The sequence below is a fragment of the Camellia sinensis genome, chromosome 4 (assembly GCF_055761805.1).
Source record: "Camellia sinensis isolate YWXY chromosome 4, ASM5576180v1, whole genome shotgun sequence".
In the NCBI taxonomy this organism is placed as follows: Eukaryota; Viridiplantae; Streptophyta; class Magnoliopsida; order Ericales; family Theaceae; genus Camellia; species Camellia sinensis.
This window is the reverse complement of record NC_138964.1, coordinates 117,516,017-117,542,122: the sequence shown is the minus strand read 5'-3', so window position 1 is coordinate 117,542,122 and position 26,106 is coordinate 117,516,017. Positions and strand designations below refer to the sequence as shown.

Below are 26,106 nucleotides of genomic sequence, written 5' to 3'. Positions count from 1 at the left end.
TATGTAGTAGTATTGAAATTCAAATACCATTAGTCCAGAGAAAATTATCATTTTTGTAGCTAGTTATAACAATCTATATATATATATATATATGCACATTGATCATATGTTTTCTTTCTTTCACAATTTCAAAAACCAAACCATGCACGAGGTGAAAACTTTTCTACATTTGTATATTTTTCAAGGATTATCAGTGTGAACTGAGTGTATGTACAATCCATTATAGGCCTTTTCCAGTTTCTCTCTCTCTATTCAGGGAAAATCAATCATAGGAAAACCCAATCTGGATCTGGGTATAGTCATAACAAAACAACACAAATATTTGATATTTGGCCAAGATGGCAATGACTCTGCATATTGGTGAAAATCTGAAGCTTATCAAGGGAGATCATGGAAAGTGGTGTTCTTAGAATACTCACATTTTGCTTACTACACACAGTTTCATTCTCATGATACTGTTAAAGGTTTCAAAAAACCTAGTATAGTGATCACAAATAATTTAAATTATTCCAACTCATAACTTCAAATCCATTGCCTACCAAATACATCATAGGTAAAATAAGTTACTAGATGGAAGGATAACTAAATGAGAGACTATACAATATAGGAGCATGCATATATATATTGGTGAAAAGAAGAGTAACAACACCAAAATGCATGGATACAACAGAATCGTTCTACAGCACAGGCATTGTATAAATGATTCAATCATAGAGAAAATTCAAATTTCTCTGGGTTCAGTTTGACCAATTTTCAAACCAGAGAAAATTGATAAATTCTGGACTTCCCAAGCCCAGAGAAAATTGGTACAATTATTAGAATCTTGAATTTGAAGTTGTGATTTCAAATCTTCCACTTGGTTGGGTCATGAATAAAATTGGTTTTCAAAAATTCAGGTGGCCTCCTTTCTCTCTCTAGCCCGAGACCATCCATCACATGCAAGCAAATCCTTTAAAACCACCATGGACGATGCTGCTGTTCGGGTGAAGCAAGAAACCAAGCGACTGAGGTTTGGATGAATAGACACAAACCCAGACCTCTCTCTCTCTCGGGTGGGAGAGACACCATTGTTTGTGAGACACATGCATGATCTCTCTATCTATCACCTTCTCTCTCTCCACAGGGGCAAAACCCAGCTTGCTCATAGTCCATGGCTGCCACTCTAGGGGCTGTCGTCATCACCGAAGCCCAAGCCACCTTGTACACCATCGGCAGTCATAGCTTCGGTTACCATTTAACGTCGCGATAGCTCTGGCTACCATCGATTCATGCCGATACCATCTCCACCTCATCTTGATGCTTCACTTCAGACTATCACTCGTCGGAGTCGGATCCATCGATGGCTATTTCCATAGGCGTAGCAGCAGAAGAGGAAGACGCAATGTTATTGTTGTTGGGCTCGGCCATATCTGATGAAGAATCAACAACGCGAAGTCGAAGAGAGAGATGAATTGTGGGCAAAGAGTCAAATTTCTCTGATATATGTTTAGGGACCTTAAACATCAAAAAATAATTTTGTAGATCTTTTCCATTACAAAAAGTGGGGGAGGGACCTTAGACTAATTTTTCCTAAATCAAAATGACTCCTTTTGATCTCTTGTAAGATAAATATATAAAATTTTACTATAGAGAGGATCCGGAAGCCTTATAAAAATCATCGTAAAACACATTTGCATGATTGTGGGATAATTGAATACATACACACATAAAATGAAAATTATTATTTCACAAAATGATTATAAATTCATGAAAATTTTAATTATTAAACTTGTATCCCTTATTTATAAAGAGAAATTACATATTAGTGGAATGATAAAAAAAATTTTCACTTAATTTTTATTTATTTATTTTTTTTGGTCTTAGTGGATATGTAATTCCATTCCACCCTATTTATAGTTTAACTTTTCAGTATATTCACTTTTGTTCTTTCTTCTTCTTTCTTCTAGTATCCTCTGCAACGTTCCTCCGCGGTCTAATAGGATCTAACACTAACGTACGCTCGGGCCTTACAATTTTGCCACAACTCTCGTTCCACAGATCCTCTTCTGTGTCACAGCCGTGGTCAGTTCAAAACATCCAAACCCTAACCCTAGAGTTTCAAAATTCAACTGTCGATTCGCTTCAGTTACATCACCAATGGGCGAATTGAATATGGAAGAGATGTCTCTACCTGTTCTCTTCAAGCAGGCTCGCCAAATTCATCTGTCAGCTTCCGAATCTGGCATCGATCAGGTAATCCATATGTATGTATTGACGCAAGTGTTTTTCATTACGAGTAAATCAGAGGATTTGATTATGGGGGCATTGTAGGAAACTCTGAGAAAGGGATGTGAAGCTTTGCAACAGTGCGAGGAAATGATTGGCAAATTGGGGTTGTTTTCATCGAACGAGACCAAAGATGATATTAGCACAACCAACCTCAAATATCTTTTGGTAATGATTTTTTATTATTATTATTATTATTAATTTTTTATAGCATTTTTAAAATCAAGAGATTTTTTTATTTTTATTTTTTTGTTAGATTATTGGAGTTTTATTTCAGAGTTCTTTTCCTTTTCTTCTGTGTACATGCGTTGTTTAATTAATGAGTTAAGTGAGGAAAATGATATAGAATGTACTTATCAGAATCTTAAATTTTGATTTTTGTTTGTCTATTTTGAGGGAGTATTTGGAAACCACCAACCAAACAGGATTTAATTTGTATTTAAATGGCATTCCAGCTTGCTATTGGACAGCCATTGAGAGAATTGGATTCATTCTGTTGATCATAGTGCAAAGAAAGAAATTGACCGACTTGAATGGGTCCATTATGGCATGTATAGATATTTTTTACAGTCAATAGTCTAAGAAGCACGGACACTTCTAAAAGGGGTATCTGTTTCGGACACTTCGCAACACTTGTCTGACACTCATTCAAACATGCCTTATTTTAAAAAATAAAAATAAAAATAAAAATTAGACTCCGACACTTGAAGGATACACGTGTCAATTACTTAAACACGTGTCAATTGATTAGACACACAGGAAACTAATTATAAGTTTGAACAAATTGACTTAGAATATGATGATAAAAGAAAGTCACTTTATAGAAATTAATGTTATATTGCATTCATTTATTGTTGTGAAATGATATATTCATATATATGTATGATATATAATAAATATATAAAATTATATATTTTGTGCCCCCTATGTGTTGTGTCTTGCATTTTTTTAAAAATTGTCGTGTTGGAATGTCTGTGTCCGTGTCATGTCACGTGCCCGTGCCCCTACTTCTTAATCAATGGTAAAACTTCAAGCTATTATGTTAGTTGTTCTAGATGTCAAGTTCTACAATTTGTGGATTCTGACCACACTCTGGGATGAAAAATCCAAAGTTTGTGCCTTCGGACCAGCTTGCAGGATTTTCCTTGTGTAACTGAAAAAATGGGGAAAAAACATTACTTCTTGTGGCTTATCTTTAGGGAGATGTTAGGGAGGCTATGAAAGCTGATAATTTTTTCGATAAGATGGAAGCTTCACCTCAATTATACCAAATCATTGTATTTGTCTTAGTTGGGTGAAGTTTTTCTTTTGGGTCTCAAACAATGGTAATTTAAGAGTTATAGGGTATGTTTGGTTTGATTTTGAGAGAGTAGTTCTTAAAAATTGTTTTGGGAAGAAAGTTTAGAAATTTTTTTGATTTGTTTGGTTGTGTATTTTGAAAGTAGTTTTAGAGTTTGGGAGTTTGGAATGATTTGATATTTTGTTATAATTGAGTAGATGTGTATGAGAGAAAAAGTGATTGAGAAGGAGAGAGGAGAGAGAAAAAGTGATTGATTGATAGGTAAGAGAGAGTGTGATTTTGGAAAATTTACAAACCAAACAAATTTTTTAGAAATTTTTTTCCAAAATCACTCTACAAATCCAAACCAAACATACCCATAATTTCAGTGAATTTTCTTTTGTTCCACTTTGTCAACAGCCAAAAGGAGCCTATTGGTTTTATATTGGGCACTAAAGGCTTGCTATTTGATGTTTGAGCGACTTCAAAATGCTCCTTTAGCTATTCAAAATGTTATAATTAGGAAACCTGACTGATCTAGAGGGAGAGTGCAACATGCCCGGGGGTTATTCGCGCCCGTTAAACAGTTTCGGACCCTCGATTTCTTTGATTTAGTCTCACGAGTGCAATGTGACACATAGATGAGAGTCTAAATTTGACAACTTCATAGAAAATCCATTTTATTACAAAACCACTTGCTAGAAATGGACTGGGTCATCTGATATCAAAGTTGTCACCGAATGTTTTGTGAAAACTAGGAAACCCGTGACTCATGCCAAGGCTACTGCTCGTCATAACCAAGGATGTTTGGCTCGGAACCTTAGGTATGAGAGGAGAAGGTTATTAATTGAGCACCTCAATTCATCCGATCAAAAGATCGATCTCTATTAAATTATGATATGAATTTTATTTCCTTTATATGTTCATATTTCGATTATTTAATAAATTCTAAAATTTAGTATGCGAAGCATACAAGTATAAACTATGTCATTTATTTTGGAACAATTTGATTTCATGTGTTTTGAAAGAATTTTGAAGATGTACAACTCAATGAAATTGAGTTTACAAACATGAAAATTAATATTTTTCTAAATTAAGTGACACAACCTCCATCCACTGTCATTCATATCCTTATATCAAGTAAGGAAGTAGTCTCATGATAGGATACTAAACATAGTAAAAAAAACATTTACAAGCAAGATGTTAAAGTATAAAAATTTACATATTTACCGACGTCCCGCGAACAATTTCAAAACAAAGTTAGTAAAATATGCATGATTTTATATACAAAATCCTAATGCAATTCATTCATGAAAATGCAACTAAAGATTCAGCTTCTACTATATGACATGTGAATCATCTCAAGAATATGAGGTAGTGCACATAATCATATAAGAGTTGATTAAAATCTATAGATGCAAATTTAGGCGAGTTTTATGGCATGAAACATGGATGCAAAGCATGGATATGAAGACAAGAAAAATATACTACATATTTAAAGATATGGAAAGCAAATAAAAGAACGGGATAGAAAGAAGCAGGGGTGGGGAATTATTACAACACTTTTAAATATTACAAATCCAAATAAAAGGAGGAGATGAGAAAATAAATATTACAAAAAAATATAAAAATCCTCACAACTCTCAAATTAAAATAATAAAAAAAAATATAGAAAGAAAACAAAGTCTTCATATGCCTTGGAGATCACCGTAAACATGTTCGGTTTGCCATTGGAAAGACTGTTCGGTTTTGTCTCAAGGTCGTGGCCACGGTGGGCTAGGGAAAAGGGGCTGGCCAGCCAAAGAGCCGAGATGGACATCCAAGCAAATTAGTCCGCCGGCCAACTAGGCTAGGCGAAAACTTTGTTTTGTTTAAAAAAACCAAAGATAGAACAAACAAAGGATATGGAAGCAATTCAACTCATCACTTCCAGTTAGATTACAATAGATTATAACACGAAATTAGGACAAGAAACAAGATGGAAATTAAGGCAAGAGACTTGAAACAAGATGGAAATCAAGACAAGAAACTTAAAACAAGATGGAAAATACAAGGGAATGAAAGAGTGCGAAATTCACCTTCCAAGGAGAGATGAACTTCTTGATTCACAAACTTCCTTTTTGATCACCCTTAAGCTTAGGAAGCGTGTTCTCAATCCTCAATTCGAAACTAGAATGGAGCTCTAGGAATGTTTGATGGTATGTGTGGTGAAAAAGTGGCTAATTCTCTTATTTTTCCTTACTTTCAATAACACTCACTCTTTCCTTTGATCAATCACTACTGAAATTCAGCTATTTCAAAATTTTTGGAGTTGTTTTGGATGTATAAAAGGTGGAATTTCCATGTGTATAAGCCATAGAAGGTGTATACGGAAGATGGAAGTGTTTTTAGCTCAAAACTTGAACTCTCTCTCTTTTTTCTCTCTTGTTCTCACTCTTTTCTATTATATTTCGTGGTTCTTTCTTTTCTCTATACAACCTGATTATGTATATAGACAATGAGGAAGAGTTGAGGTCAAAGAGAAGGTGGGAGACAAGAATGTGATAGGAGGACAAAGTTTTCAAGGTGGTTAGATTGGATTTCTCTTTTATGGATGCAAACAAATTTCTTTTTGACAATGAGGGATGATTAGGTACGTATTTGGTGATATATGGGTTGGCCAATGAGGTAGGGGAGTGTCCCATACACAAAAAAAAAAAAAAAAAAAATACACCTTCTCTGCCTGCTGGTTTGAAGTGGTCAAATATTAGTTGGGGAAAATATAACACAAGGTGATGCTTTGGCGTAGTAGTTAAGGTTTAGGATGTGGAGTCTTAGGTTGGGGGTTCAAGCCCCTTGTTTCTTTTTTTGGGTAAAGACATGTCAGCGCCATATCATCAGCATAGACCAATCTAGTCATGCCACGTCAACAAGACCGCTACGTCAGTGTCACAGTCAACATTGACAGAATATTCTGCATATGGACGAAATATTCCCTGACTTAACAGAGTATTCCCTTAATAGAATATTTGTCTCTCTAACGAAATATTATCCTGGAAAGATAATTTGTGACTGTTTTTTAGATGGGACCATTTGTTCCTAATCAAAACACTTGGCCAAAACAGGTTTAGGGTTGGAAATAAAGTTCAAATTCTATTTTATTACTAAAAATTTTATGAGAAACACTTTGTTTTCATCATCAGGTGATCAAAAGAAAGCGCCCAAGTCTTAGGGTCGGTCAAAATGGGATGTCTATAGTTTCCCCTCTTTGATAGAGCTCAGAGTCATTTCTTGACGTGAGTGAATGTCAAAGCCCAAAGATGATCCTTTTGACAAGACCGTAAGACTTTGGGTAAACAAACAAAATGCAATGCAATTGGCTGAATCCAAGGGTTGCCTACGCATCCCTTTGCAAGGAATCAAAGCAGTTTAATTCAGGGGCAAAATGCAAATGATATGCTCGAAATATAAATTGGACTTACACGCTTTGCGAAGCCGATTACATGATGCTAATGAGATGATGTAATGCAACAAGACAAACTTTAAACATGCGTTCTACATGATATGGCTAATATTTGAAACAAACTGGGACACAAACTTGCGTGTCCCAAGATGAACCTGCTCGAGGACATGTCATCACGTTTTGCTGAGATAAAAATCGCTCGGGATCGCGTTCTTGCACGCCTTGAAATAAAGACCACTTAGGGATACGTCTCATGCATCCCGAGAAAAAACCACTCAGGTTCGTGTTCTTGCACACTTCAAACGTGTCTCACGCGAGTAGAGGGAACTCAAAATCCAAACGTGTCTCATGCGAGGGAAAGAGAGACGAATCCCCAAGTGCTCTTTTGGAGAGACGAATATTTTGTTAAGGCAGTGAATATTCTGTTAAGTCGGGGAATATTCTGTCCATATGCAGAATATTCCGTCAATGTTGATTGTGACACTAACGTGGCAGTTTTGTTGACGTGGCATGACTGGATTGATCCGTGCTGATGATGTGGTGCTGACATATTTTTACCCAACAAAAGAAATAAGAATGCTGGTGAAGGGGCTTGAACTCCCAATCTAAGACTCCACATCCTAAACTTTAACCACTGTACCAAAGCATCACCTTGTGTTATATGTCCCCCAAATAATATTTGACCACTTCAAATCAGTAGGCAGAGAAGGTGTATTTTTGCATTTTTTTTTGTGTATGAGACACTCCCTTATCCCATTGGCCGACCTATATATCACCAAATACATACTTAATCATCTCTCATTGTCAAAAAGAAATATGTTTGCATCCATAAAAGAGGGATCCAATCTAACCACCTTGAAAACTTTGCCCTCTTATTACATTCTTGTCTCTCACCTTCTCTTTGACCTTAACTCTTCCTCATTGCCTATATACATCTCCCACCTTGTCTCTTCCTCATACCTAACCTTGTCTTCCTCCTATCACATTCTTGTCTCCCACCTTTTCTTTGACCTTAGCTCTTTCTCATTGCCTATATACATCTCCCACCTTGTCTCTTGCCCATGCCTAACCTAGTCTCCCACCTATCACATTCTTCTATCTCACTTTCTCTTTGACCTTAACTCTTCCTCATTGCTTATGGAAGTTTTCATGTTTTAGCATCCCGCGTGTGTATGTTTTTCTTACTGTGTAGTATCCTACGATGAGGCTACTTGCTTACGTGACATAACTGTATGAATGCCTGTAGATGGAGGTTGTGTCACTTAATTTGGAATTACATTGATTTTCATGTTTGTAAACTTAATTTTATTGAGTTGTATATCTTCAAAATTCTTTCAAAACACATGAAATCAGATTGTTCCAAAATGAATGGCATAGTCTATACTTATATGCTTCACATAGTAAATTTTAAGATTTATTACATAATTGGAATATGAACATATAAAGGAAATAAAACTCATATCATGGTTTAATAGAGGTCGATCTTTTGATTGGGTGAAATGGGTTACGACGGATAGTAGTCTTGGCACGAGTCACGGGTTTCCTAATTTTTGTAAAACATTAGGTGGCGACTCTGAGATCTGATGACCCAGTCCATTTCTGGCAAGTGGTTTTGCAATAAAATGGATTTTCTATAAAGTTTGCCAAATTTGGACTCTCATCTGTTCACATTGCACTTGTGAGACTAGATCAAAGAAATCGAAGGTCCGAACTGTTTAACGCACGCGGGTAACCCCCGGGCATGTTACAGTTTCTGGCAACTCTGCTGGGGGTTTTATGAAACCTTGACTCGAACTCCATGATATGACTTTTATTTTCAATTATATGTTTATTGCATTGGTGCACTTAAAGTCCCTGTGTTGCCTAGATACTGGTGGAAGCACAAGCAAACTTTTTGGGACACTGTACCTATCTCTATGTTACTTTTGGGGCCTTGTGCTATAACCTTTTGAGATCTGTCAAAAAGATAGCTCGGCTATTTAAGGTTCTCAAACTTCGAAGAGAGGCTATATTGACTCTTCTAACTTCCTGGGATCTTCATTGGTTATTACTCAAAGGAATCTTTGGTAACGTCACCTTGACTTCAACCCCTAGAGTAGAGTCAACCTTGTACATATAGTAAGCTATGGTACTTCCAAAATTAGGACAGGATGCTCTCCCATTTCTAGGATATATAATACCGCTTGTTTGAATAGTGAAACCCTAGATCATTTCAATGCTAGAACAAGGTAACCCTAGCCCCCATAAGGGTGTTTGTTCGCTTTCCTGCTATGTGTTATATGCAATGTATGGGGATTCTCAGATTTAGATGAGTGGTTCAGTCATTTCAGTTTATGGGGTTGAGTTCAGTTTTTCAGCATGATTTAGTAGTAATCAGTTGAGCCGATATACTAATGAAATTTTGATTAGGGGTCCCGTTTTGTTTCTGCAAGGTAGTCGTAGCACAATAGCTTCAGAACGGCCTGATATCCCTCAAGTTATTTGGATTCGCGCTGGTAGACTTTGTAAGATCGCAGATCTAGTTGAGAGACAGTCAGTGTTAGTTTCTTTGCCACCGATTACACGAAAGAGAAGAACAAAAGCCTCATCAACTGTCCAGAATACCCTTCTTCGCCCGCTAGATCATCACCACTCAACTCACTAGAATTAGTGATAGCTCAGATTCTAGAAAATTTAGTAGGCATATTTTTGGCTCTTCAACGGAGCATGGATACCATTGTCACTATGGTTGCCACCCAAGGCACTACTCTTGCCGCTCAAGGCAATACTCTTGCTGAACTGCAACGCCCGTCTGGGGTGTCCACTACTCAACCACCTCTGGTGACTCATCCAATTCCACCTCCCACCTCCCACCTCCCACCTCCACCAGCTGATGAGTTTCTCGAACCCAACTCACCAGAAGATCTGAGGGTTCACACGCAATCTTCGGGAGGACCTTTTCTCCCTGCATAACCAACGGGAGGGCTCTTTTCCCTAGAAACGAATGAGGTTGATCCGACTGTGATGAAATTGGCCAAGTTGGAACAGATGTTTAAAAGGTCGTTGGGAATCAACTCTATCCTAGACATTGATGATGGGTATACGGAAACAGCTGTCAAATTGCTAGAACTGTTTAAAATGTCACATATTGACAGGTTTGATGGAGCTGGAGACCTTATGGTCCACATTCGCCTCTTCTTGGATGTCCTAAAGCCCATGGGCTTGACTCGACCTCAAAAACTTTCCTTGTTCGGAAGGACTTTATCTGGTGTAGTTGCCATTTAGTATGCCAAGTTAGAGGACTCAGTGAAACAAAGCTGGGAAGAATTAGCCGAGACCTTTATTATCCAGTATGCCTATAACACTCAGATTGAAGTGACAACTCGAGGGTTAGAGGTAACCCGCCAGGAGCCGAATGAAAGTTTTGTACCCTTCATCACCAGATGGAGGGCCAAGGCGGCGATGATGACCTATGTTACACGGACTCGGGTACGGGTATCGGGTGCGGGTGTGTATCTAGGGGTCAGATACTTCAAAATTAAAAATTAAGGATACGTGGATATGGATCCAAATTTGGATACGGGTATGGGGTTATGTTAAATAGTTTTTTTTTTTATAAATATATTTATTTTATGAAAATGATTTTAAAAAAAATAAGGAATAAATAACATTTTGTTAAATAAAACAAATAAAATATAAATAACAAATAAAAAAAATTATAAAAATTATTTTAGATATAAAATAAATTATATTATATATGATAAAATAAGTTATTTTTATTTTAATAAAGATGTTGGCCAAATACAAAATACTAAAAAACTAAATAAGCCCAAACTTTTATTTTATTTATTTGTGTCTAGCCCATCAGCCAAACCCAAACCTAGCAAATGTTCTCCAGCTGTATATAGCCAGTCAAACTCTCTCTCTTTTCTCACCCTTTTTCTCTTCTTTCGTCTCTCTCAAATACGCACAGCAGAGTTCAAAAACAAAAAAACAAAAAAAAGAAGAAAGAAATACGCATAGCACAGCACGATCGAAGCTCTCTTCTCTTTCTTCTCCTTTCCACTTGGTGATTATGACTCTCTCTCTCTCTCTCTCTCTCTCTCTCTCTCTCGGTTCTATCTCTAGATGATGTGGTTATTGTAGCCGACATTCACTCGTCGATGAAGCTATGATCCAACAAATCCAATCTCGAACCCAACACATCCATGTAAGTATTTCAATCTTCTTCTTCCTTTTCAATTAGCCGTGTTCGAGAGAGAGGACACGAATTTGACACAGATGCCATACCCGTACCCGTGTCGTGTCGTGTCGACACGAGTACTTCGCCTTCAACTGCCAAGTCCATGTAACACAGATGATGACCACTAGACCACCAAAGAAAGATCAAATTCGAATGGTGGTAAGGAATTTGCACGGTAAAATGCTGCAGAAGATGATAGTTCTCCTACTATTCACTTTTAAAGAACTATATGATATGGGGGTGGGGGTCCAGATAGAAAATGCCATCAAGTAGGGAATCATTGTCGATGACAAAGAACATGTATGAAAAACCTTTGGGCGTGGTTCCAATGCTACCTACCAGTAGTAGCACAGCTGTAAAGCCTTCTGAGGTCAACTCAGTCACTACCGCCACCACCAAAATAGCCGACTCCTTTGCCCATGTCGGTCCGCAAACAGCAAACTCAGCCCGAGCCTCAAATAGAACATTCACCGTACTCTATATGTCCCTTACCAAAGCCATGAAGATCTTGGTAAAAAGAGGGTTTTGTCAAACCTCTTGACCCACGACTTCTTCCAGATCCTCTCCCAGCCAAACACGACCCGGCCAAATACTGTGCCTTTCACCAATAGCCTGGACATGATACCGACCGGTGTTTCCATCTTCGTCATGAGATTCAAGATCTCATTGACAACAAAATCATAGCTCCCCCACAGCCGCCAAAACCTGATGTCACAATCAACCCATTGCCACCCTACGACAAAACCTCACCACCACCTCGCCTCAACTGTATTCATGCACTTTTGCCCACTTTTGACCCCAGTATCTACATCACACCCAACCACTTACCAAAACCCGAGATACATATTCTTGAAGGTACCGAGTTGTGTATGGTGGATGCACCTCCAACCCAGCCAAAACCCAAAAGCCCTATGGTGGTGGTGTTAAAGGAAACAACCGAAATACATGTGCTTGAGACTGGCAAACTATCAGAGAAAGAGTATGATCCTAGTCGGTATATTGTTCCTAGTGGTTAATTAGAGCCTGAGGTTGATCTGCCTAACTCATTTTCTATCCATGTTGTCAGAGAGGATGTACTTGAACAGGGGTTGGATGATTTGGCCGACCTAGAGGAGGATTTGGCCAATCTCCATTTCTTTAAAGAATTTGACCTTGGGAATGTGTAGATGGGATGATGGGAATCGAAGAATTCCAATTATGATTGGTCAAGCGGTGATGAAGTTTTTGATGCGGAAACTGAGAGAAAAGGGGATGAATTGAGATTTGATTCCGGAAAACCTATTGAAAGTGGTGAAGGAAAGAGTTCTAGAGGAAAAGAAGAGGAACCGAAAAGCCATTCAAAGTATACTGTATGTAGGCAATGAGGAGACAATCTGATGATGATTGTCTCCCATCTTGTCTCTACATAATTTGATGATGTATATAAGCCATTCACATTGTGTACAAATATGATGACCTTAGCTCTTCCTCATTGCCTATCACATTGTGTATATAAGCTATTCTGGGTATACTGTGGGAATGATTCGAGCAAAGCTAGATAATTGTCTTTCAGTCAACGAAGGCGAATGGTGGGATGATAATGACCTGCAGCTCGTCCACACGGATGATGAATGGGTAAGCCATGTGCCGGATGAGACTTGGTTTGTAGATGAAATTGATCATTTGACCAGGAGTGGGTGCTACTTCAAGCCTCCACATCTAGACCAAGGAGAGTCCTTTGGCAAAGATAAAGAGGTAGACAAAGAGAGAGAAAGAGGTAGAACAAGACCTAGTTCTAAAACAATTGAAAAAGGTACAGGCAAACATTTCCATCTGGGGGCTTCTTATGGCTTCTCGAGAACACCGACAAGCAATGTTATTAGCTTTAAGCAAGGCTAAGTTGTCAATTGATACAACTCCTGAACAGTTAGTGTCACTAATCACCCCGAGAGAAACAGTCCCAATAATAACTTTTGCCGACAAAGAGCTGCCACCAGAAGGGTCAGGACATAATAAGCCTTTATATGTGTCACTGGAGTGCAGAAAGAAATGGGTCCCGATCGTTCTGATTGATACCGAGTCAGCCACCAATGTTTGCCCTACGCGCACTACCTATACGATACGGCTAAAGTCGGCAGATTTCACGCCCACTACTCAATTGATCCGGGCCTATGATAATACTAATCGGGAAGTGATAGGGGCAATCAAAGTACAAATAATAGTGGGTCCATTTGAGCACGAGGCTGAATTTCATGTCATGGATGTTTCTGCAACATTTAACTTGCTATTGGGAAGGCCCTAGCTTCATCAGATGAAAGCTGTATCATCCACATTACATCAATTGGTAAAGTGCCTGTATGACGGAGGAGTTGCCACTGTCTTCGGAAACTCATCCATTCATCCTCCCCTAGAAATAACAACACAACTGCTAGAAATATAACATGGGGAAGATGATGTGTTCCTATCGGGTTTTACATTGGCAGTGGCCCAACTAGTTCAAACACTCACGGCAGAAGACGAAGGTGTATATACGTCAGTGCCCAATCAATCTTGTTCATAAGTAAGTTGGGTCACATTCCAGGGATGGGGTTAGGACAAAGTGGTAGGAAGGGTATTGCTACAGCCGGTAAAGTGCCTTACAACCCGCATGCATTCGGACTAGGGTATGCACCTATAGCAGTTGATTGAAAAAGGAAAAGCGAAGAGATCAAGGAGAGGATCAAGGCAAAAAGAATCGGGTGACAGTTTGAGTTGGTCCATAAGCCAATTTGTGGAACCTTGAACGGGCGCTTTGTTCGGAAAGGAGAAGATTTCCCTTTCTGTGGGTTTCCGGAACCATGAATTGACCAAGAGGACAAGAAGAGATATCTCGGGTTTGAAATCTTCTTCGATCATCAGCTTTCTGATAGCAATGAAGAACAGGCAAATCCCAGCATTGACATCAGTCAAGACAGTGATGTTAGTTCCAAAAGCAATATAGAGGATGTTCTGGGTCTAACACTCGCTGATTTGCTACAAGAGTCTGATACTAGTGCTGGACTAGTGAACTTGGGGGATATGACTGTTTTTGTGATTGGGGAAGGATCACCTGTTGATTGCTGAAGCGTCATAGTGGATGCAGTGAATGGTACCCAAGCAAATTGGCATGTTAAGAAAAGTTTTATTGAGAATTTTGAATTGGTTATTGAGTCTGAGTCTGTTGGGCTTGTTTGTTTGGAGTCAGATTTGAGTTTGTCTGAGATGTCAGAGTCATCTTTTGTTTTTTCTTTTTCTTTTAAGTCTATTGCCACAATTGAGCCCGAGATTATGAATGAAGATGATGTGAATTCTGCTTACTTCTTTGTGCCTATAGTTCATAGCATTGACCAGAATTTTCAAAATTTTGATGAAAACGAAGAGGAAGGAATTCCTTGGGCTTTGAAAAACTTAATCAACTGGGAGGAAGAAAGGCGTGCTAAGCTGTTGGTTGATGAAATTGTTTCCGTTAATGTGGGTACTGAGAAGGATCATCGCTTAGTCCAGATTGGTTCTGCTTTATCTTCGGAGGAACGCGAGCAATTAGTTGCTTTATTAAAGGAATTCAAAGATGTTTTTGTGTGGTCCTACGAAGATATGTCTGGAATTGATCATGAGATTGTACAACATCGGATCCCTCTTAATCCGGATGCCTGACCTGTCAAACAGAAGCTTCGCAGAATTCGTTCGGATTGGGCACTAAAAATCAAAGAGGTTACTAAACAAATCAATGCCGAGTTCTTGCTTGTATCCGAGTATTTGACTTGGTTAGCCAACATTGTGCCAGTTTCGAAGAAAGCCGACAGAATCAGGGTGTGTTGATTTCCGGGATTTGAACAAGGCTAGTCCGAAAGATGACTTTCCTTTGCCACATATTGATGAATTGGTAGACTTCACTGCAGGGCATGCCTTACTGGATGGTTTTTCGGGGTATAATTAGATCCTTATGGCTCCAGAGGATAGAGAAAAGATTGCATTTACTACACCACGGGGGACGTATTGTTACAGGGTCATGCCATTTGGTTTGAAAAATGCCAAGGCCACTTATCAGTGAGCCGCCACCCATTGCTGCATGATATGATCTATAAGGAAGTCGAAATGTATGTCGATGACATGATTGTCAAGTCCAAAGATAGAGTAGTCCATTGCACCGCATTAAAGAAATTCTTTGAGAGAATTAGGAAATACAGGCTGAGGTTGAATCCGCAGAAATGCACCTTTGGGGTAACTGCGGGCAAGATGTTAGGATTTCTGATCATACAGCGAGGAATTGAAGTTGATCCATCCAAAATTAAGGCCATCTTAGAAATGCTGCCACCAACAACTGAAAAGGATGTGCGGGACTTTCTGAGAAAAGTGCAATTCATAAGAAGGTTTATTTTTAAATTAACCTTGACTTGTGAACCACTATTTGGTCTATTGAAGAAAGGGAAGAAGTTCCACTGGGATGATCGGTATCAGTTTGCCTTCGAGCAAGTTAAGCAGTATTTGCAGAATCCACCTGTGTTATCGCCACCTGATCCAAGGAAATCGCTGATTTTGTATTTATCAGTGACTGAAGCAACCATGGGATGTATGCTTGCGCAAGAGTCAGATGAGAAAGTGGAGAAAGCCATCTACTACTTGAGCAAGAAGATGCTTAACTATGAGACCCGCTACACTTCCTTAGAAAAGGCTTGCTTGGCTATTGGTTTGGGCCACCAGGACGTTGAGACACTACTTGTTAGCTTACTCAGTAATTCTGGTTTCAAGATTAGACTCCATCAAATATCTCTTTAAGAAACCAGAACTTACTGGTAGTCTAGCTCACTGGTTGTTTTTGCTTTCTGAATTCGACCTCAAGTATGTCGCTCGCAAATTTGTTAAAGGAAGGGTCGTGGTAGAATTTTTGGTTGATCACCCGATTAAAGAAAACGAAGCTATGGATTATTCGTTCCCAGATGAGGAGGTCATGCAGATAGAAGAAGACACTTGGAAATTGTACTTTGATGGAACGTCCAATGAATTTGGCTATGGGATAGGTGTGTTGCTCATAACACCAGATGATTCTCATATCCCTTTAGCCTTCAAACTCCGATTTAGAGTATCCAAAAACCAAGCAGAGTATGAGGCCTGAATTACCGGACTGGAAGTAGCTCTAGAACTAGGAGCAATAAGGTTGGATGTGATTGGAGACTCGAACTTGGTCGTCTCTCAAGCCAACAGAGATTGGAAAGTTAAATAGGAAAAAATGAAAGTCTATCATCAAACCTTGGACACATTGATCCCAAGGTTCGAAAAACTAACTTTTATACACCTGGTAAGAGAGAACAACCGATTTGCTGATGCGTTGGCAACTCTGGCATCAATGATAGATATACCAGTCAGGGTCAAGATGTGCCCAATCCTGATAAAACAAAGATATAAACCTCCATATGAAATGGTAGTTGCAACAGAAGAGGTTCAAGATGAAAACCCCTGGTACTTTGATATTTGTAACTTTTTGGAAAGTAGTATATACCCGCAAGGAGTAAATGCCAAGGACAAAAGGGGAATACAACGTCTGGCTGCTCAGTTCACCATTTGCAGGGATAAGCTGTATAGAAGATGGCATTTGGGACTGCACAAGTTGTGCATACGTAGAGGAAGAAGAGGCAAGGCGTATTATGGAGGCCATCCATGGAGGAGAGTGTGGAGCCTAAAAGATCCTTATGTAGGGATATTATTGGTTAACCATGGAGAGTGATTGTATTGATTTTGTTAGGAGATGCCATAAATGCCAAATACACGCCAATCGCAAGAATATCTTGCCATCAAAACTCTACAACATGACTTTGCCTTAGCCTTTCTCAGTCTAGGGCATAGATGTCATCGGAGAAGTCACACCGAAGGGTTCAAACGGGCATAAGCTTATCTTGGTTGCCATTGATTATTTTACTAAGTGGGTTAAAGCACAGTCATTTTCAGTGTTAAAAGCATCCCATGTGGCCAAATTCATCAGGAATAACATCATCTGCAGATACGGGGTGCCAAACGAAGTAATTTTAGACAATGACTTACATTTCAAAAGAGAAGTGACAGTTCTACTTGAGAAGTATAATTTGGCTTTTCACAAGCCATCAATTTATTTAAAGATATGGAAAGCAAATAAAATAACGGGATAGAAAGAAGTGGAAGTGAAGAATTATTACAACACTTTTAAATATTATAAAGCCAAATAAAAAGATAGAAGAGGAGAAAACAAATATTACAAAAAAATATAAACTCCTCACAACTCTCAAATTAAAATAAAATAAAATATAGAAAGAAAACAAAGTCTTCATATGCCTTGGAGATCACCGGAAACATGTTCAGTTCGCCGTTGGAAAGATTGTTTGGTTTTGTCTCAAGGTCGCGTGCACGGTGGGCTACGAAAAAGGGGCTGGCCAGCCAAAGAGGCAAGATGGACATCCAAGAAAATTAGCCGGCCGGCCAACTAGGCTAGGCCAAAACTGTGTTTTGTTTAAAAATAACAAAGCTAGAACAAACAAAGGATATGGGAGCGATTCAACTCATCACTTCCAGTTAGATTACAACAGATTATAACATGAAATTAAGACAAGAAACAAAATGGAAATTAAGGCCGGAGACTTGAAACAAGATAGAAATCAAGACAAGAAACTTAAAACAAGATGGAAAATACAAGGAAATGAAAGTGTGCGAAATTCACCTTCCAAGGAGAGATGAACTTCTTGATTCACAAACTTCCTTTTTGACCACCCTCAAGTTTAGAAAGTGTGTTCTCAATCCTCAATTCGAAACTAGAATGGAGCTTTGGGAATGTTTGATGGTACGTGTGGTGGAAAAGTGGCTAACTCTCTTATTTTTCCTTACTTTCAACAACACTCACTCTTTCCTTTGATCTAACACTACTGCAATTCAGCTATTTCTAAATTTTTGGAGTTGTTTTGGATGTATAAAAGGTGGAATTTCAGTGTGTATAAGCCATGGAAGGTGTATATGGAAGATGAAAGTGTTTTTGGCTCAAAACGTCAACTTTCTCTCTTTTTTCTCACTCTTTTCTCTTCAATTTTGTGGTTTTTTCTTTTCTCTACACAATCTGATGATGTATATAGGCAATGAGGAAGAGCTAAGGTCAAAGAGAAGGTAGGAGACAAGATTGTGATAAGAGGGCAAACTTTTTAAGGTGGTTAGATTGAATCGCTCTTTTATGGATGCAAATAAATTTCTTTTTGACAATGGGGGTGATTAGGTATGTATTTGGTGATATATGGGTTGGCCAATGGGGTAGGTGAGTGTCCCATACACAAAAAAAAAAAAATGCAAAAATACACCTTCTCTACCAACTAGCTTGAAGTGGTCAAATATTATTTGGGAGAAAATATAACACACGGTGATGCTTTGGCAAAGTGATTAAGGTTTAGGATGTGGAGTTTTAGGTTGGGGGTTCAAGCCCCTTCAACAGCATTCTTGTTTCTTTTTTTAGGTAAAAATATGTCAACGCCACATCATTAGCATGGACCAATCTAGTTATGCCACGTCAACAAAACCGCCACATCAGCGTCACAGTCAGCATTGACAGATTATTATGCATATAGATGGAATATTCCCTAACTTAACAGAATATTTGTCTCTCTAACGGAATATTCTCCTGCAAAGGTAATTTGTGATTGTTTTTGAGATGGGACGACTTGTTCCTAATCAAAACACTTGGCCAAAACAGGTTTAGGATTGGAAAAAAAGCTCAAATTCTATTTTCTTATTGAGGATTCTATGAGAAACATCTTGTTTTCATCATCAGGTGATCAAAAGAAAGCGCCCAAGTCTTAGGGTCGGTCAAAATGGGGTGTCTACAGAGAGCATTTGGGATTTCTATGCATGCAAGTTTATTTTATGGCTTGTTTTGGAAGTATTCCCAACAGGCCTAAAATGTGAGTTTCATTTGCATTCTACTTTTGTGTTGGTCTTTCTGATTTTAATTGTGTTTGATCACCATTATAGCTCAATACTTCTTTGTGGTTTGACATGAGATGTATATGCATTCACGTTTCTTCCTTTTAGTTTTAATTTATTTATTTCATTTGATTGAGGGTGACAAATAATGTCTATATTTGGGTTGGAGATTTTCTAAGTCGTCTGTGTCTTACAAAAGGTTAATCTCAAATCAGTATTTTTGTTTACATTTTAATCTTAGAAAATGCTTACAATTCTTTACTGCAGGTGCCATGTTATCTTGCTGAATTGACAGAAAAAATTGCACAGGATGACAGGATACAAATTATTAAAGCTTCAATGGCAAAGTTAAAGGTTATTTTTGTTCTGTGCCAAAGTCATAGTTTTAAGTTTACTTGAAATAAAAGAATTATAGTCTTTGGACATTCAGTTTCTTTAATTCTTGATGTCTGCAAAGAAAGTTTAACTTCTGTTTTGAAGTATGTTGTGTTTCGCATAGTTATTGAAAATTCTGAACATGGTTGCATCTGTAGGAATTCATGTCATTTTGTGAGGCGATGGAGCTTGTGCCGGAAGAGGAGTTAGAATCATCTGCACAAGGTGGTTCAAATTCTTTTGCAGACCGAAGGGCTAAGAAGGTAAGCGGTGATCTTCAACCATAATTCCATTAAGCTTCATGCCAGTCATAATTATTTTGTGCAACTTATAATTAAATGTATCTGGAAGCCTTATAACTGAGTACTGAATCTGATTGTTTCACTTTAGATTGCTCGGTTCAAACGCCAAAGAGCTGCAGAATCCAAGCTTCTTGAAATAAAGGAGCGTAAGGAGCGACGTGGACGATCAACTAAAGCATCTGCCTTATCTACGCCTGTGGAGGCAGCAGAGGAAGATTTGTTGGATGACGATGTAGAGGAAGAAAGGGAGGTCAATTTTTATCTTCACTGATTATGTTATGAGAAAGGCTTTGACATTTGGACCTAATCCAGAGATATATTTCAAATCATATCTTAGTTTTAATTTGATTTTATTTCATGTTATGTAGAATATAATCAATTTAGCTTATAAACTGAGTATATCAATAACACTACTGTTATATCTCTGCCTCTAAACTATTTGTGCGTATCAAAATTCTTTCAATGAAATCTAATTAAAGCTACCTCGAGTCATGTGATGCTAGTTTAGGGCTATGATCTCCGACACCATTAACATAATTGGTGTCTATTGAATGATGTTAGTGCAATGTACTTGTATAAAGCTTTGTGTTATCAAAAAACACAAATACTACAACGATTTATATTTTGGAATGCATGTTCCAAATTATGGCACACCCTCATTCCAAAATGGTGAATGTAAGGATCCAAAACAATCCCCAAAATTTTCGTATTTATTTCCTTAAGATTTTTCTTAGGAGGAAAAATCAAAGTTGAACCAAACTAAACCGAACCAAACTAAACCAAACCAGACCAAACCAAACCAAGCCTTGCCTTCTATCCCAATCAATTGGGGTCGGTTACTTACATCATTTTTTTTTTTTTTTGGCAAGACTTGCATGCTTTGTTAGATTAAATAAATTCATATATATATATGTATATATATATTAATAAAACAACATACCATTTTAGTTTGGTCTTTCCCTCTTAACATTTTTAGTGACCATATCACTATTCTTTACCATTATATCTATTGGTGTTATATATGATCAAACCATCTTAATCTGTCATTTCTCAACTTATTTTCAATTGGTGCTACATTTACCATTTCACGAATATATTAATTTGTAATTCTATCTTTCCCAGTCTACAACACATGTATTTTAGTTTCCTCATCTCAATTACACTAATTTTAATGACGTGTTATTTTTCTATTGCCCAACATTTTGTCCCATAAAACATCATTAGCCTTATAAGTTATAACTGTTCTATAAAATTTTGTTTTCCATTTTGTTGGTATTCACCGATTGCATAATATGCTCGAAGTACTCTTTCACTTGACCTAACTTATTTTGATTTTGAGTTACGATTGATAATACTACAAGTTGGCTAGTATGAATATTCACTTTGTCATGAGTTCCCTTTGTTCCTTCAAAAGCTTGATTATGCTACACGTTTGCTTTTGTCGAGGGATGTCATTTATAAGGTTTAAATTATTGTACCTTGAATAAACACAAGAATTGTCAGCTCTGATCAATTATTTTTGTTGTCTCAAAATACTTGGTTATCTTGAGAATTTTGAGTTTCTCTGAAATCAAAGTGCTGTTTTTGGGCAGGCATGGCTTACTTCCGTCTCCTTGGCTATTTGTAAGGTTAGCTTTATAATTTCCTTGGATGCCTGGGATTTTCCTTATGTCTAGTTTTTTTTTATCTTGATAAAAGTATCTTGCCATGGAATCATATTGCAGGCTTTTGATCTTCTGGAAATGCTAACGAAAGAAGAAGAAATGCTTTCTGCTATAAAGGAAAGGCAATTACAGGTATAGTTATGGATAGCTTGAGGTAGCTGAAAATATTCACTAGTTCCCCTTGGTGCCTCTTGAATAAAGTCTTTTATTTATGAAAAAGGTGATATCCAAAGTTGCACCAATTATCAAGGTATTAAACTTATGAGTCATACAATGAAACTTTGGGAGAGAGTAATTGAGTGGAAATTAATATTTGGTTTCATGCTTGAGAGATCTACAATGAAAATCATTTTTTTACTTAGGCAACTGATGAAAAGGAACGAAAACCTTGATATGGTGTTTATTGATTTAGAAAAAGCATATGATACTGTTATGAGAGATAATGTGGATGTTTTGGGAAAGAAAGTAGTAGCAGGTGGAGAAACAAGTGAGTTTTCAATAAACAATAGGTTTATATCAATTCTTACCTTTTGGCGTTAGTTATGGATGAACCTACTAGAAAAATTCAAACTGTTATTCCTTGAGGTACGTTGTTTGTATTTGTATATGATATAGTTTTAGTTGATGTATTTAAGCTAGAATTATGGAGAGATACTTTAGTATCATTTTCGAAAAATGTTTTCTATTATTGAAAACATAAAACACAGATATTGATATGGAAAGCTTCTTTGACAAACTGTTATAAGAATTTTTTTTCAGATAACTTTTGTTAAAACGCCCCATTTTTTAGGAAACACTTATAAGTAGTTTTCTGAATTTTCAAAAATTGTTTTCGCACAAAAATGAAAATGATATGAAAGTGATGGGTGTTTTTGAAGCTTTCATTATTTTGTCTCTGTAAATACAAAAAACAAAAAATAAAAATGAAAATAAAGAAAATGAAAAAAAGACCATGTAGACCATAAAAAGTTTTTATTTTAACAAATATATGGAGTGTATCTTAAGCAAAAGTACAAATATAGATGCAAACATAGTAAAACCTGATGGCATACTTAGAGATTCGTAAGAGTGACCGTTTTCGATATCTTGGATTAATTTTGGGTTAATTACACTTTACTCCTTTTTCTTTTTTTTTTTTTTGATCGGCAAAGTGAAAATTTCATAAAAAACATGAAATTACAGCTACAAGGAAAAGAAATGCATTGAGAGATATTCAAAGAGTGCTAACTCCCCTACTGCAGCTCACATTCCTACAATCATCCCCTTGACCTCACGATTTTTTAAAAAAATAACAGAAATAGAAATAAAACAAAAAACGAAAAAGAATAAACAGAAAAAGTAATTAAGAAGATCTTAACTACATCACAGAAAACAAAGCTAGAAAATCCATAGCAATAAAAACCCACTGCCTAGAAAACCCATAGCAATAAAACCCACTGCCTCCCATGCCTGTTTCCCACTGATCCACAACACCAAAAAAACAAGCTGCAGGCATAGAAGACGAAAACCATGCTGTTTTGACCACCCTCAACAACTTCCTACGCTGCTCTGACCACCCAAGATCACCGCCAAAACACCCCAACAACCGCTGACCACCCACCAAAACTTGTGGAAGATGAAGACCACGCAATTCCGACCACCTCAACAACCACCTGTGCTGCTCCGACCACCCAAGAACACTGACGAAACACCCCAAGCAACTGCCGAAACGCGTGAAAGATGAAGACCATGCAACTCCGACCACCCCCAACAACCACCTGCGCTGCTTCAACCACCCTTGTAGGTTTTGAACACATAATCTCCTTGTGTTTTGGGGTGAAGTGTAAAGTTCAACTACGTTAATGATTTTGGCAAAAAGTCAATATTACTCTTTAATTTTTTTCTTCAATTTTTTTATTTATGCCATCACCACCATAACTTCTGAAATTGGACTACCCAACCATCTCTGCACACAGCCACTACAAGGCACCAACTGCTCTGTAATCACGGCAACAGTCCAGTCCCTATACAATGGTTCCCCTCCTACACCAAGTCATCCACTCCATGCCTGCCCCAAGCAGCCGTCACCACCTTCCTGCACACGACCCCTTAGGATCTTCACGGATTTGCTTCACAAGGCGATGCATTTTTTGAAGAGCACAAGAAGCCCATTGTTGTATTATATATATGTGTGTGTGTTTGCGTATACACGGATAGCGGTGAGCCTGGTGGCTGTTTACTACCGAGTTCATGCAAAGAATCTCTCTTCTATTTTTTTCCCTCTACTTAACCTGTCAATGCTGTTAATGTTGTCAAACTATTTTGCTATTGGCATTATAAAAGCCTTGATTGACATACTTTTACTGGAATGTCTCTTCAAGTTTAAAGTTCAAACCAATTTCTCTCTTTTTTTTTTGGTTGGAAACTGGTGAGATTACCGCAACTATACATTAATCAATAATTTATTTGAATGAAGTTGTTAGAAAATCATTTTGTGAGCACCCTGTGGTGAATGTTTCTGCCGGTTTATATATGTATATATATATGCGTGTGTGACTATGTGTTGCCAAGAGAAAGTCGTGAGTGATGATGGTAGTGCTTCGATGAGAGGGGATGTAGCCATGGGTTGTGTGGTGGTGATGTCACAGCAGCGCTGGTGAGAGGGAACAACCCAATTCTTTTGGTAATTTACAGTCAGAATACACACAAATCCTGGTGCTGTCAATGATATTCTATTCTTTGCAGGAAGGGGACAAGGATATTTCACAGGTTCTTGATAAGCGCACCAAGAGAGCAGAAGCCTGGCATCGTGATGCTGCAGATCGAGCTCATTATACGAGACCGGCACAACCAATTACATGTGCTACTTTTGCTCAAGATGTTATAGAAGGGAGAGCAAAGGTTTCACAGGCACATGAACACAAACACCAGCCTATGATATTTGGGCCAGCGAGTCTTGTGGGTGGAAAGCCAACAAGTGAAAGGGAAAGGATGGCAGCGCAGGTTTTCCAACCTAGTTACAGGTATATTTTCTCATACCTTGATAAACAAATAATTAAGCAGTTCAAAGGGAAAGTTGAAGTCCTAGTTAATTTTATTATTATTTATGTGGAATAAATAGATTGCCAACCATGAGCATCGAGGAAGCTGGCTTAAAGGAGATGGAGATTATGAATAAATTTCAGGAGAGAAATGCCAAGCTCATGGAAGAAGCCAATTCGTCATGGTACAAGGACAATCGGAAGTCGAGGCCAGGTGAAGAAGAAGATGAAGATGATGATGCTGCCCAAGATAAGGCAAGGGCATGGGATGACTGGAAAGATGACAATCCTCGAGGTGCAGGCAATAAGAAGCTCACCCCTTGTGGGTAAGAGTAGCAGGTGGTGGTTCTACGTCCCTCCCGCGTTCTTTGGAAGTCTATTGAGGTACTTTCTCATGAACAAGATCTCACTCTCTGGCTAATGGGTAATAGTTATACAAAATTTTGTTGTTAGTATGGTTTCCCAATATGAACTTATTTCCATGTATATAGTTCACCTATTTGTGGATGGAGCTGCTGTAGCTGTAATGTAATTTTTTCATAATCTAATTATGATGGGTTTTCTGGTTTTGTTAAATATCGAGTTGATTGATATCCATCTTACTAATTTGAGGGGACGTTTATTGTGATTATTGTTACTTGATCCTTATCGTTTGACAAATTGAATTAGTTTCAACCTATTTGATAAGGCATGCATGTGTGGCATAAAACCTTGAATAGCTGTGATTTCCCATAATTGTTGTACCCAATCTAAATGACATGAATTTTGAGGGAAATAGGAATGTGATTATGAGTTTTCATGTGATTTCATTGTTTGAAATGGATTAGAAAGGGAACGCAATTCTCGATTGCTTGTTCAACTTGACATTACGCTGAACCTATAATCGAACTCTAGTATATGGTTGTTTCGGTTCCACAACCAACAGAATTGAAAATTTCAATTTGGTGCTAGAACTTTTTTTTTTTTTTCAATCCCAGCGGAATTGAACTGTGACGATATCGTGTGAATATTATTGCATAAAGCTGAGTATTGATTGTGTTTCACGCCCTTTCAATGCTTGGACTTAATTCATCTGCTTTAACTACTGTCAAGTTATGTGTTTCTTCACTCTCAGAAGTTCTACACGTTATTGTTCTAAATATGGCCATCAATGATCTATAATGTGAGGTTTTTCATGAGGATAAATTACTAATTGGTTCTATTTTTAGGATTTATTACCCATCGAGTCTTATTGATTAATTTATCAAGTGATAAATTTTGATAAATTTATCAGTTTCTCTTGTTTTTATGAATGAATATACAGTGATAAATTCATCAATCAGGACATGTAGGTAATTTTTTTTGGGATAAATCAGGACTTGTTAAATAAGTTTAATTAATAAAACTGTTTGGTAAGTGTTCATTTTCATAACTGTATTTCACATTTTTGATTCTTTCGTTTTTTGTCCCCTTTTTATACTTTATTAATTTTTCAAAGCACCTTCAAACAATGATTACACAATGCATTTCATTCAAACTTTCTACAGCGGCAAGCCACTGAACCATCTTTCTACATCCTCACCTTCCTCAGCTTTGTGCCATCATCATCAAGAATTGTGTATACAATAGTCT

The 26,106-nt window shown here is 37.6% G+C and overlaps 1 protein-coding gene across 1 annotated transcript; it reads left to right on the top strand.

The window, feature by feature from the left end:
- The first annotated feature begins 1,558 nt into the window (after nt 1–1,558).
- Nucleotides 1,559–25,071, top strand: LOC114274757 (PP2A regulatory subunit TAP46). Its single transcript, XM_028216729.2, has 9 exons — nt 1,559–2,232; nt 2,311–2,433; nt 19,402–19,488; nt 19,668–19,772; nt 19,900–20,061; nt 21,404–21,439; nt 21,536–21,607; nt 24,200–24,477; nt 24,576–25,071. The coding sequence occupies exons 1-9, from the start codon at nt 2,137–2,139 to the stop codon at nt 24,823–24,825; spliced, it is 1,209 nt and encodes a 402-aa protein (XP_028072530.2). The 5' UTR covers nt 1,559–2,136; the 3' UTR covers nt 24,826–25,071.
- Nucleotides 25,072–26,106: the final 1,035 nt, after the last annotated feature.